Raw genomic sequence first — 14,869 nt, forward strand, 5'->3', positions numbered from 1 at the left:
ACCTCACCTGAATGGCAGCTCATCCAAGGCCTTCAGAATTGTTTCACCTATCCCAACATCCCACCTTCTCAGTGGCCAAAAGGGAATGCTTAAAAAAAAAAGAGAATACTGGGTGGTAACAGCAGCAAAAGAAAGTAAGTTCACAGCAACACCTCTAGTTGCTGCTGAACTAAGCGTTCTGTTCTCTACTTCCCAGAGATGCACGTGGTCTTATCCACAGGCTTCTGAAGGGACAAGGTATGTCACAAATACCATCACTTCACCAGGTCACTTTTTGAGCCTATCATACTGTTCCCTTTAAGGTTTGGCTGCAGGTTTTCTCAAACTTTCTTTTTGAGCATCAAAACCCCCACGATTTATAACCACTGTAAACATGTGCACATCACACACAGGCGGGCGCTGTAGGTCCATAACAGTGAGTCAGGGGACACCGAGCAATAACAGACTCTGCAGAGCCCTCTCACCCTATGCACAAAGATGGGCAGAAGGCAAGAGGAGACTTCTCCGTTCATGCTTTCGGGGGCAGCCACCCCAGCACTGAAGAACACACTCCTGGAAGAGATGTGTTAACATTTTAGAGCATACTTGCTCTCTTTGAACCAGTAACGAGAAGAGAAATGCTGCCTTTAGTCTGCTAGTATATAATGCCACAGCAAAACCAGAAAATAAATCCTTATTCTTAATTTGTACTAATAACACCCCAAAGCCTTGAGAATTTTTTTTGATTCACATTAGTGATAAGTTAATCACATACTCAACCCTAAAGGCTACATTAAAGCTGTACTCAACCCTGAAGTCTGCTTCAGAGAGAAAAAATGTGGTATGGTAGAGGAAAAAGAAAAGACTGACACAGTCTTTAACGGTAATTTGTCAAATAGTTGTTCAAAGTTATTACTATCAGTTTTGCAAGCTGAACAATTAGTATGAGTGAAAGCATAAAGAAGTACATTCACTTTCAGATCTACTGTCACATGAGGATACAGGCTTGGGGGTTGTTTTCCAGAACAGTGACAGTAATGCTTTCCCCAAGCCTACACAACTGTCAATTTAGAGAAGAAAGTAGGCAGTTCACTACATAATTTCCATGAACAACCTCAATCAGGGAGCTGAAATAAAGTATTAGGAACATGAAGACATTCTGTGGTTTTGAAAAGACAGACTACTATTTTGCATGACTGTGCCAAACTCGGGCAATAAGACAATTTTTTATTTAACTTTAACAAAGAACAGTTCACAGAGTAACATGGAAGATAGAAGTAATTACAGTAGTCTCACAGCTTACTGCACAGGTGTCTGCCTGGACTAATGCCAGCACAGCCTCAAAACCTGCAGTTAAAACAACTCAAAAAGATCCAAACTTGCTGTAAGTGCAAAGCAGTCTTGTTTTGGAAAATTTTTCCACTCCTGTCTATTTTCAGTTCTTGCAACATGTTAGAGATCCTTCATAAACTACCCCTACCTTTCGGTAGGCTACGTGATTGCCCAATAAACCTGCTCATTTCTAGTATGAATTTTAACATCTGAAAACACTGTTCCACTATGCAACAGACATGGCAGGGCGTATTTTGAGGTTTAATACTGCCAGGAAAAAAATACCTAGTAAGTAAGTAGCAAGAAAGAATAAGAGACAGACTATTTGATTAAAATCTATTTCTTAGTAAGAGGTCTGTAAAACAAAGCTATTAGAAAAGTATTGTTCTATCCAAAAAAAAAGTACCCTGCTAGACCAATTCACCATAAGAATTCTCATTTTTCTGAATCTGAAGGGCATGTGTTTTAAAGAAGGAAAGTCTCCTATCGAGTCTCTAACCAATGGGACAACTTAACTTCAAAAACTCCTGAGCTGTTGGGTAGGAATCTTTGCTTTAAGCTTCCTCCCTCTTTTGCTTTAGCCTAACCACTATCCCATTAAACATTTCAGACTATTTTCTTTCGTAAATAAGCCGAAACATGCCAAATAACATGTCTGAACCGAAGACAGAGTTCCCCAAAGAGAAAAAAGCCACAGAGGCGAGCAGTGGCACAGACAGACAGACATCAGATTCATGCCCTGGGTGCCTCTTCCCACCAGATTTTTTCGCAGCTGTTCCCAGCCACCACTCGGAGTTACAGCCCTTTATCCAGGGTGGCGGCAGTAGCTGCCAGCAAGGCTCAGGCACCCCTTTCACATACTTAGCTCTGTGGCTGAACAATGCAACTAGTGGTTTGGGTTTTTTTTTGCTCACTGTTAAAAGGCTTCCTCAGGACTTACCGTAGCACCGAATTCAAAGTTTGCCACAAATAAACTTTGCCGTCTCAAATCAAGAAATTCAAGAGCTGACTCTCCAGAATCAGAAATCCAAGCTCCTGATCTACCTTTCATAAACATCTGTGCACCCACCACTGATTTCTTCCTAGCCAGCAGTACACACAACCAGAACAAAACACCCATAGGGCAATTAACGCTTCCTTATGGACAGAAAAATGAACTTATCAGGTATTTAAAACACGACACGGATGATAAATAGAAAATTTAACCATCAGCTGACACATGCATTTACACAAGTCCTGCTTTTCCATTGTTTTATGTCTCTGAACTACGAGTTAAGTTTAATGACAAAAACAAGGGATAAACATGTGCAATAGTATCTTCACGACTCCCTTACACGGTAGATACACAGCCTTTGAGAGAAGCTACAACAATAAAAAAGATGAAGTCACAGTATCGGCTTACAAGGCCCACGAAAAAGCCAGGATTAGAACCGAGACACCTTCTGTGCAAGGGCTGAGCAAGGAGCACAGAAGCACAAGCTTCAGCAAATGCTGCAGTTAACACAACAAGGGCAGGGAAAGAAAACTGCCAGAACGTGCAGATGAAAACATACAAAAAAAAACCAAGCCGTAAGTGGGATTTTGAGAACGCCATGAATAGAAGGTTTAGATCTGTGCCTGCGTTTCAAGTAGATGGATTGCATTGCACAGAACATTTGCCAGTAGAGCCATTTAGTGAAAGAAATTAATAATTTTTACTTAATGTATAGACTGTACCAATACATATAGAAATATTCACATGTAAATGCACACACACGTTATGTCCAGAGTATTTTTCCCCAAAAAAAATGCATTCTGATTGTTATATTTGTTACATCAAATCTGCTGACTCATCTTCCCACCACACTGAAAAAAGTTCTAGAAAAGCACAGAACAATGTTGAGCAGTAAAAAAAACCAAACCAAAGACTGAAAGAGGGAAGGGTTGCCAGGAAGTTTCAACAGTTTGTTTTAAAAACCTGTAAGTAGGTTTTCAAGATAGTTATTCATCCAACGAATCACACACTGCTGGACTTTCTTGGTCCTAGTTCTCAGGCTGTAAAAGAAAATAACCCGCTTCCGTTCTTACTCCTTTTGCACGTGTCACCCAGTCAGGGACACCACTTCATACTTCCTTCTGCTGGACGCCTGCGAGGCGACTGAATCCAGGCAAAAGACCATGTCCTCGGGTGTCAGCAGGTAGAAGCTCTGCTGGAATTCACTCCCCTCTTGTTCAGACAAGACTCGGGATGACATCAGCTTCTCAACAGATGTTTGCAAAGAGATACTGAGCTACTGAGCAGTGAATTAGTCTTTCCCAGTTGTTCAATTCCTGTGGGCACTAACTGGCAGAAAGCCCTGCACATTCGCTCCAAAGCATAATCAAGATTTTGTCTAAGTAACATTGAACATGTATCAAATCAGAAATCATCTAATTACTAGTTTCTAGCAACACACTATTAGGTCTTCAGAAAAAAAAAAATCCACTGCTCCCTTTAAAAAAAAAAAAAAACCCACCAAAAAAGTTTCTGGAAGAAAGAGCCTGCTCCCCAAAAATTCAGCAAGCCAGAAACCAATGTTGCCAACTAACATTGCTTCCTCAAAGAGACATTTTTGTGTTTTGGCAGTGGAATCTGTACACTTTATAAAGCCCAGTCAATCCCCAGGGCAATGATGGGAGAACAAATGCAGCTGTAAACAGGGTAAACACAGGCAAGAAGGGGCAGGAGGGAAGCTTTTTTTACTGGAAAGCTTAGAACTTAATAATTTAAAGGGAGCATCTAGGTTTACCATACACAAAAAATTCCTTCCTCAGTTCATTTCAGACTGTTTCTCCCGCATACACTGAAATATTTAGTCAATATCCACTTGAATAACTGGCTGAGGTATCTCCTGTCTCACAAATTCCCCACAAATTTCATGTTGTGTTGTTTTTTTTTAGGCTAGTGCTAAAGCAAAGACCCTTTGCTCAGATTAACAACAGCAGCACTGTTATGCCAAATAAATAATTCAACTACATCCTGGGTTTACCTAGTCCCCTTCAATCTTTTTTTTCTTCAAGCCCTCTGGCTACTAGATAACACTGGAAGGTCTCAGAGCTAGTCTGTTCCTCTTGAGAGAGAGACCTGAGACTAGTCAATTAAAAGACATGCTACTCAAATTGTTGTAATTACTGAATTTCAACATCCCTCAATCGTATCTCTCGGGCTCCGAGTACACTGTCACTTAATCCCGCAAAGCCCTGGGCTCCTGCCAAAGGAGGTGGCTCTGCTCAATCTGCCCCCAGCCATTCATTCCTAAGTAACCAACTCAATAACAGATCCATTTAAAAATTAACTAAAAAGTACTGCAAATTTTTAGCCGGATTATTTCCCTGATTAAGTTCACCATGTGGCTACATCAACACTGCTGCAGGCACAAGAGGACAGCCCTCCAAAAACTAAACAGGGCTTCTTTGGTGGGTAAGTTCGGTCAGACCAGCAGGCGCATCTCACTGCACAAGTCGACACAAGACAAGAAGCATCAGGAAGACACGGGCACAGCAAGGAGAGGAGAGGATTTTTCAGAAGGAGCAGGATCTTGCACATGCATAACTGCGAAACCACACCTTCCTTAACCATCTACAGAACTGGTGTTGTAAGAGACAAAAAAGTGGCTGGATCCATATTTACAGCCTGCACTTTCCTTACCTTTCATCTCACTGGAAAGCAACATTTGTTTTCACATCCAGTTTTTATTTAACTCTAAATGGATTATTTTTTAAGTATAGACATCAAATAACTAAAGGATGCCTCCATCACTGTCACTACACTTAAATACAAGTATAAGTACACAACAAAACTTGGTATTTACTGGTACCTCAGTATTAAGCACCTTAAAGTCTTTCCTACATCCATAACTGTACACTAAAAGCTGCATATCAAGTAAGAACAGCACAGGTCAGTTTGCCACTTGTGTTAATTTCTGTACTAGTTGCCTACACTTACTGAGCCATAAATTTTTTCAGCACATGCATCCAGAAATAATACAGACAGTAAAGTGATGCAGGCTCTCACTTTCTGCTATTTCATTATAACAGATCATGTGTTCTATTAGCTGCTTAAGTATTATTAAAATGCTATTTCTAATTCCATGAAGGACTATGCACAGGCTCATGCACATTTAAAGAGCATGCTATGAGCGTGTATGCTTTAATCTAAATTTGGAAGATTTAGTGAATAACAAGAGGCTCACGGTTTTCTTGGAATTACCTAGCATTTATTATTGCCTGCCTGAAATGCATTCTCTCATACTAGGTGTATTTGTAAGCTTGGTTAATCCTTCATTAGCAGTGGATGAAAAGAAAAAGTTTCTGAATTTTTTTTTTCTTAAAAATATTCACAAGCTTGTAGTAATTCCACATACATATTCAATGCAACTGCAATCTGGCCAGATCAGCCATAGAATTCCAGGACCTAATCTTCCAGAACACTATACACAGGCGCAAAGCTCCCCTGAAGTCAAAGGAATTCCACAGAGGGGCTGCCCCTCCTCAGGGACTTCGGGGTTTTAAAAACAAAGAAAAAATTCCCCCCAGAACAAAGGTAGCAGTGATTCAGCAAGCTTTAAAAACTAACAACTCTGAAAAATCTTCCTTCCATTTCATCTAAACTCACGCCCAAGAAAACCGACAAAAAAATTTCTCCACGGAGGAGAAATCATCTTGGAACAAGGTCTGCTTGGAAACAGCCCACTGGTTCTGCTGCTCCCCTCATGCCGCTTCATTTTACAATGCAAACCTAAAGACCAAAAACCTCAAGGAAAAAACCAAACAAAACAACCCACACTATAGATGGTGGGTGATAATCTGCCTTTCTACTCCTACAAGCCCAAAGTGAAATTCCCTTGAGAAAGATATTGAAAGACATGAAAATTGCAAGATGCATAGTAAGTAAGCAACTATTTATTTTGCAAATTGTAATATAAATTGAAGTTCAAACTAGTTTTGCGTAATTCCCAAATTCTTCTTTGACTATCAAATACAGGCACATGTACTCGGAGGTCACGCCAGCTGTTCAGGGGCTTCCTTAAATGTAATTTAAGCAGAATAAACAGCAAGAAACAAGAAAAAGCTGACAAATTAATACTGCAGTTCTTAACCTACAACTGCAATTTGCCAGTCATCCATTTCTACAAATTCTCCCTTCAGTTTGAACGGTTCCAAGGCACAGATGTGCTATAATGAAGACTTTTTTTAAAAAGAGAAAAGCCAGAACTGCTCATCATGGGCATAAGGACCCCCAGTAACAGCACCATGCCTGATGACCCGTTTCCACTCACAGTTGTCTTTGGACTTTCTTTCAGGTCATGCCTTCAAAAAAAAAAAAATACAGGTCCTCAGGTGGTAAAGACCTATAGGACAGTATCTTCTTAAATTCCTCTCAAAGACCTAGTTCTTTACAGCATATTAAAGGAAGATGCAAATTCCATTGTCTTCTTTTTGTTTACATTTCTGTTTAATTAAACACAAGACAGAAGCATTCTTTCATACTGTCCTTAGCCGTCCTCGCCAACAACATAATCTTGCTCTGCCCATTTACCCCATATTACACCTCACCCCATCACCTCTGAGATTTGCTTGGCCTTGTCCTCTCAGAGCAGACATCACAGCTTAGGCTTGATTTGGGAGATACCAGTTGTTGCTACACGCATACACAGTTTGTGTATTTTGGAATTCTTGAAAGAAAATTTAAAAAAAGAAATTTCAAACCCAACCACCTTTTCAATGTGAATGCTGTATACAACATGAAAGGCAGTGGCACTCAAAAAAAAACCCCACCTTCTCATTTGTACATGTAATCGAAGTCCCAGGCACCTCTGGAAGGTTCAAGTTACAATACCAGAGACAAAGTTGTCTTTATTTACTCAGCCAAGGTAAAAACAAAGGCTTTAGAGCAGTTACATTTGTAGACGTATCCAAATGTAACTGATGTACAGGAAAAGCAATCAGAAAGTGTCTCTTCTCCAATGAGAACGTTGAAGCAGCGACAAACATTAATATACACTCTCAACTGCAGCAGTCATCTCTTCCACAACAGACAAATGAACTAAAAAAAATAATTATAATGTTCATTTGGTGGCTCGTTGGATTGGTGTGCTCTATGACCAAACACGTTGTATTGGCTATTTATTTCACTTTTTCAAGTAAGCACGTTTAAAACAGGCTGTGAATACAGGCTACATTATACACCAAGACATTCTCTCTCATTAAGCATAATTTAGGATCTCAAGACACAGGCTTGATTTTTTTTCCTCTATATGTATATACTTCTGGACACGGGCATTTTAACTAATAAATCATAATGCACTTCCCTGAGATCAGTGAAACACTTCAGAACTCATTACGCAGTCTAACTTAGAGACAACAGGGCTTGATAAATACGAAAAGTACTGATTTGTTTCAAAAATATTACAAGGCTGTAACTATAGAACTCTCGCATTTTGTGCCATCTCAGTCAAAAGCACTTCAAATAACTTAATCATGTTTAGATATTTGTTTTAAATTTAAAAAAAAAAAAAAAGATCAAGCATCTACTTGGATCTCACTGAGTCTCAAGAAGCCAAAGCAGTTAAAGGGCAGCAGTAACAATCTGACATGCCCATGATGTATTAGCCCAATGGATACTGCCCATCAGCTGTTTAGGTATTCAGTGATGAGCCGTAACAAGTCTTCATGTGTCAAAGCAAGCAGAGACCAAAGTTGGGGAACAATAAGGTGCCCTAATTCTGTTCTGCTGGGTGAGAGAACAGTTAGGTGGCTGTTTAATGGCGTGTTTTCACTTAGGAGAACACAAAACCACACCCAAAATACGTACCACAACACAAAATCCTATGTGAACAAATCAGTGGAACTTCTGCCCTTATCTGGCATTTAGTGGACTGCCTACAGCAAGCTGAAAAACTACTTGTACCTTATCTTTGCTGGCATTTTATATCAAGTTAATTTTCTCATAAATATGACCCTTCCCTCTTTTTTTAAAAAATGCAATTAAAGAATGACATGAAGTAACTTTCCAAGGGAACAAAAAACTCGTGACACAAAGTAGCATTATCTTGAAAACTACCCTCCTGCTTCTTTGCAGAGCTTCCACTTCAGGTTCTGGGTCTAGCTTGGATTTAGACAAACGCAGAAATTGGGTAACAACTGTCAGATATTCAAAGGGAGTTAGAAGTTTGAAAGGAACAGAAAGTGGAGATTCTGTTCTTGTTTCTTTTGGCTGTTAAGACTAACTATCCCAGCACATTCAGTCAAAAGAGAAGTATTCCTTTTTTAAATTTTCTTTCAAGTTTTGGTGTCATCCCCCCACACCTCGTTTTTTCTGCAGAATCTCTGTCCAGTTGTAACGGTGCAGCTCCAAAAGTACCAGGATGAAATTAAACCTGCAGCTGGCCAATGTCATCCTGGTTTCATTCCGATGATCTGAAGCAACACACACAGAGCTCAACAGCAGCAAGCAGCCCAGGTTCAACTTTCTCTGCACAAGTGCTTCTCAGCAAGAAGTGTCAAAAACAGAAGCGAAACTCACAGAACAGGAAAATCTTTTATTAAGTTGTCTCCATTGTCCAGCAGGGTAGCTAGGGATTCAGAAGGCCATAGAGGGAACTATGACAAATAGTTAAAGTAATCACTACAAATAACAAAACTGCTGTCAGAAGAAAACGTCGTGAAATTTTCATTAAAATATTCAGTACATATTTCAATTGCAAGTACCCTAACTCTCCTTTATACTACCTTGCCAAGGAAAAGAAAAAAAAATAAAGAAAAAGAAGAGTCATGCAAGTGAGAAGGAGGCCTCATATGCTTACCTCTTAGCCCTACACCTCACACCAAGCTTTTTTCTTACTCTAGTCAATGAGTTCCCATCACCAAATATGGATGAAGACAGAACAAGGCATGAATGGCAAGCAGGACATCCGGAATTATCCAGCAACTTCTCCTTTTTCATTTCCTCCCTTTCCCCTTCCTTTCTGCCAGGAAGTCAGAGTATCATCTGGACTCATTCCTGAAAGTATTAAGCTTCAACATCTTTAAACTAGCACGAGTTTCCGGGGGTCAAATACCCATCAGAATGTGTTAGAGAACTTTTGACCTCTGACAGCTAGAAAGGTTCTGAATGCCAGCGCATAGCTACTGATACCCAATCTAGAGCCGTTTGATTTTTGTGCCAACATCGCCCTTGGGCCCGAGTAACTTCCTTCTGGATGTTTAGGTTCTTCAAGCATTTACAGAGAGCAATCAGTATCGCCTGATTGTGAATCTTCATTTTACTTTGCTAAGCCATTTGAGCTCTTTTCATTCCTTCTCTCGAGAGGTTCTCTTCTTTGAAAAAAGAGCAGGGAAACATCCAAGACTATTTGCAAAGTGGCAGGTTTGCAAATGGTGGAAGCAAATGAGTAACTGGAGACTCAGCCAGAATTCCATTATAGAGGAAGAGAGCTTTAGAAAGTGTTAATGTGGTAGTCCACAGATGCATTGCATACTTGAAACGCTTGACAACATATACAGGCTGAGAAACACCTCTATGCTGATTTCAAGCAGTAACCAGAGGGGGGGAGGGGAAAGGCACAGAGCAGGAGAGGGAAAAAAAAAAAAAGAACCAATCTTACAGATCAAGAAAAAGCACAAAATCGTTTTCAATTTAATTCCAAAAAGGTTTCCAAATTCTGATGCAACTATTCTTTGCTATTTGAAATCTTTCACAATGAGGAGCTAATATTAGCACGATGAGGGGATATTTCCATGATTGATTAATTAATTCTGGCTGTTTATAGGAACAACAGGTTGCTGGATTTATTTTCACTAAGCCACTTCTTTTAAAAGAACACCTGCCATATCTCCAAGCCTGGCAAAAGCTGGGTATAAGGTCTTATACGTGACAAAAAGCAGAAGCCTAGGAGACACACATACCAACCGAACTAACACACAAAACAGAAAGTGAAGCAAGACAGTTCATCAGTGTAAACAAGATTCACCACTCCCATGAGTCTGCAAAGGTTTACAAGTAAATGAGTATCAGACACATAAAAGCAATTTAAAATTAACATCATTTCTTGGATGAAGGGACACAATATTCAATACATTGCATATCTGGCGATTAAATCCAGGTACCAAAATCAGCAGGTGACAGGTATATCAGGTTTATTCTATAAAACAAGACTAAGATGCAGTAGGGATCCCTGAAGACTAAATCAACATATCCCCAACTACCTTGGAGAAAATCAACTGGAAAGTGCTATACAGGCAAATATAAAAACAGTATTATCCCGCTTTCCATCCAAACAAAAACTGCATAATATTCAGATCATAATGCTTAGATACAATCAGTAACTCCTGCCAAAGAATAGTTTTTAAACAGCTCATCTCTCAGTTAATCATCAAAAGAGTTTGCTAGAAATGTCACAGCTGGAGCTGTTAGAGGCTTTTTTTTTTGAGCTGTTTGGGTGGTTAAATGAGATCTGAGCCTGTCTGAAAATGAGGCAACAACGATACATGCCGAGCACTTTAAAGCCCAAGACTTGTACGTCTCGCTGCAATTCTGCTTCACATACCCTCAGTCAGGGTAGTACATAAGCACATCAGAGCTCAGTTTACAAATCCAAGAGAAGACCGAACTGACCATACAGGGACAGGAATCTGCTCTTCCAAGATGCATCTTTGTTTCAAGGCTCAGTTAAGAACTAGCCCGTCACCTTAACCTAAAAATTAAGTGGTGAACACAGACCACTGTTAACCTTAAAGAAAAACTTGTTACAACACTTCATTACTTCAGGGCACCGGCAGTGGATCGCGTGACCGAAGCCACCAGGCTCACCCAGACCCACAAGCTCAACAGAGGCTTCACAAGCCACATGTAACAACCCAGGGTTCAGTCTCCCCCTGCCCCCCGCCAAGTGCACCCACGGTTAGCTTACACCTACCTTCCACACATTCGCACAGTGTAATGTTGGTATTACGCACAGGAGAGCTCAGAAGCATTTTCTTCAAACACCCTCACTGACACACCTAGCATAACACGTTAATTACTGAAAAGCAGATTTACTGAAACTAGCGTTAGCTTGGTTTAAAGCCAAGGGACAAATAAAAAAAACCCTAAACACCTTTTCTACAAATTCGTGATTCTCAACATGATTTCACGCACACATTTATGAAACATGCTATTGGAAACGTGTAATTTGGCACTTACTAGGTAATTATATAATCTAAGAATTCAGCAGATGCCACCATTATGGACTACGAGAAGAGTTACACAAGTTTTCCTCTATTTTTTCCCCAGCTTATTTACCTTACATAGCTGACAGAAGTTTGTTTATTGCCGAAGACCCCATCCACGTATTCCGCTGAGGAGACTCTTAGCAGCCCCCACGAAGGGGGCACGCACCCCCAGGGATCACTCACTCTGATCCTTCTGGAAACCGCGCCGTGCCCGTTTAAAGCCAGACGGTTTAAGGAAAAACTAACCCGGCAGCGTTGGTGCCGCCTCACCGCCTCGGGTACGCGCCGCTCCCGGCGGGGGCCGGTCCGGAGAAGGCCACCTCACCGCTCCGGGAGGCGGGAAGGCGGCGGCAGGGGCGGCCGCGCCCGGCACCTCAGGGACGCGGGACGGCGGCCGCCGCAGAGCGCGGGCAGCTCCGCGGGAGCCCCGGCCCCCCCCGCCCCCCAACCGGCTTCAACTCACTCTGCAGAGCTGGTCCCGTTGACGGCGGATCCATCCGGAGCGGGGTTGAGCTGAATCGGCCCGGGCTTCTTCTTCGGCATTTTCGCCCCCAGACGGCGCAGAGGGTGAGGGACGGCGAAGCCCCGGCCCCACTTCGGCCAGGTTCGAGGGACTTCCTGCGGCGGAGCAAAGTTGGGGGCTCCCCCCGCCGCACGGCGCCGCTGCGGGCAGCCCCCTCAGTAGGCAGGTGCCTGCGGCGCTGCCGCCAGAGCCCAGTCGCGCCGCGCCGCGCCCCCCCCCTCCCTCCCTCCCTCCGCCCAGCGCCGAGCTCCCTCCCGGCAGCTCCCGACGGAGAAAACTGCCCGGGCTCAAAATGTGCCCTTCTTTGGGACTGCGCCTGCGCGCACCGCCCCGGCCCGCCCAGTGCGCAAGTGCGGTGAGCAGACGCATGCGCGCTGGGGAAAAAGAGGCGCTGCCCTCAGTGCGGTTTGCCCGCAGGTGCGGGGCGCGCACGTCGCGGAGCGGGGGAGCCGCTCCCTGCGGGGCCGGGGCCGCGCGGTTCGTGGCTTGTCCCGAAGTTTCGCGGTTGCGTTTTGGGAGGTTGTTTGTGAGAATTCTCGTAGCGATTAACTACAGCAGCCGCCTCCCACAAGCGACACCGCCGTCCCCGCGGAGAAACCCTTTTGTTAGCGGGTGTTTCCTGGGGCGGTTCGTTCGTGCCGCCGTGGGCGCCCCCCCCGCGATGCGGAAAGTGCGGGGTTCGCCGTTCAGCCCGCAGCCTCCGGTGGGGCGTTAAGGGCGGCTGGATTCTTCCCCAAAGTAAATGCCCGAATTAATAATGGAAACTGAGGATTGCAGCTACAACCTGCGTTACAAACGGTGAAGGGAGTACGAGAATGAAGCGCCCAAGCGGCTTGGTTAAAGCGCTGCTGGGGTGGCCAGATTTGGTCACGTCTGTGTTACACACTCGTGTGATGGTGGTTCTACACGTGTACGTTTCTGTGGAGTTAAAACTTGCATCACTACAATTTTAGGGCTCTTAAGTTTTTGGAATAACATTATTTTAGTGAACCTAAAAACATAACCAAGAAAATTTTATTTTCTGGGAGCTCTCCGTCATGTCTTGGCACACAAAGCAAGAACGTACGGCTGAGGAAGTCAGGATTTATAAAATAAATTTAAAAATCGATGTTGTAGATGGGGATTGTACTTTAGGAACCTCGTGTTTCTTTAAGGTTAGATGTGGAAGTCCTGAACATGCACGCCCTGAACTATCAGAGAGCAAGGCTGTGAGCCCATGCCGTGGAAAGACAAGTGCCTCCTTTAGATGGGTAATTCTGGGGAGAAAAACATCAACAGAAATAAATATGAGGTTAACATTTCAGAGAAGGAAAGCCAACGTACTGCTGGAGAAAAGCTTCCATATTGGGATTTAACCTCAACTTGCTTCCACACATCTACAAAGTACAGATTTTTTAGAAAATAAGTCTGCCACGTAGTACTCGGGGACGTGTGAACCACGCCATGAAGAGCAGCAGGAGCAGAGGAACCCCACTGGAGAAGCGGTGGCAAAAGGGTGACGATGACGCAGATGACGATGACGGAGATGACGATGACACAGATGATGATGATGCAGATGACGATGCCCTGCGGCGGCTCAGCAGGGCTGGGTGTGCCCTGTTGTGCTGCCCCCGCGCCGGCCTGTCAGCCTGGAACCCGCACAGCCTGTCACAAACCGGGGCGGGCGGCGGGCGGCACCCTTCGGGGAGGACAACGGAGCGGCCTTGCTCTTGGTGGTCTCTTCTGGGACAGGCAACAGTGCGTTAGGAGAGCAACACATATCCTTTTCCTTGGGTCGGTAGCAGCTGTTCCTCCATACCGGTTCTCTTTCCAAGAGGGAGAATTTAAACGTAAAGAATCCTGTTACTTCATTGTAGATCTTGGGGTGGAAAATGGAATATTGGGAGTATCACCAACGGCCCTGTTTGGATCAATGGATATTGCACGTGTGCCGTGTAGCTGTGACACTCCTATGGTAATCACGTGATCAGCTTTCAGAGGTAAAAGGAATTACATGTATCTGACTTTTGGGAACAGAGTGACCCTCACACTGCCTCTGCTGCTGAGAGTTTGGTAAAGTTTGTGCCTCTTTGGAAGATGAGTGTCTCATGGTCCAAATCCAGCAGAAGTAAGATGAAAACTCTTTTGAGGTCTGCACCCTGAGAAGTAATCCATTAAGCAGATCGCCGCTTTCTGACAGCGCTGAGGAATTCTTTCCATTGCTACTGGAAGTTTTTGTGCTGTGCGGTGCTCCCTCTGTCAGCCAACTGACCCCTCTAGAAGAACAGACTCTACAGCTACAGTAAATTTGCTTAAGTGGCCAATGAAATCTCTCACGGGGAGATGTGAGCCAAGAGCTGAGGTGCTACCGAACAGCTTGGCGCTGAGGTGGAGGTTAATGGCTTCGTACGGGGTAGGAGAGTGAAAAATCAGTTTCTTTGGCAGCTCCAGCGCTGCCCACTGTAACTGGTGTTGTATTTCTGTGCGTTATTTCTTGTGCCTGAGAGCAGAAGAAGATCGATGCCCAGAAACGCCTTTCTTCCTCGCTCGGCAGCTGCTCCAGCGGCGGCTTCAGAGCCACGTTTGTGTCTCTGGGTGAGGAGCGGGAACTGCTTACAAGCTCCTGCTGCATTCGGCGCCCGGACAAACACCGCGCCTGTGGTTTCAGTGCGGAAGTTTCAGTGACCTCCATCTTGTGAAGCAGTTCTCGGCCACGTGCTCTTCATCACCCATTCCGTAAACCACGCTTCTTGCTGAGATTCCCAACTTTTGAAGTCTTTTTCGTATACAGCGCAGACCTGTGAATACATCACTCAAATGAGTATC

General features: G+C 43.6%; 1 protein-coding gene across 1 annotated transcript in view; it reads right to left on the bottom strand.

Annotated features, from left to right (window-relative positions):
• MAP2K1 (mitogen-activated protein kinase kinase 1) overlaps positions 1–12,146 on the bottom strand; it is a 40,370-nt gene extending 28,224 nt beyond the window's left edge. Inside the window, exon 1 of the mRNA XM_086471370.1 lies at positions 12,005–12,146. Within this exon, the coding sequence (XP_086327496.1) occupies positions 12,005–12,084 (80 nt within the window). The 5' untranslated portion in view covers positions 12,085–12,146. The remainder of the gene's footprint in view (positions 1–12,004) is intronic.
• Between the last annotated feature and the right edge of the window lie 2,723 nt (positions 12,147–14,869).

This window comes from Leptosomus discolor, chromosome 11 (genome assembly GCF_034619465.1).
Source record: "Leptosomus discolor isolate bLepDis1 chromosome 11, bLepDis1.hap2, whole genome shotgun sequence".
NCBI classification, from domain to species: Eukaryota; Metazoa; Chordata; class Aves; order Leptosomiformes; family Leptosomidae; genus Leptosomus; species Leptosomus discolor.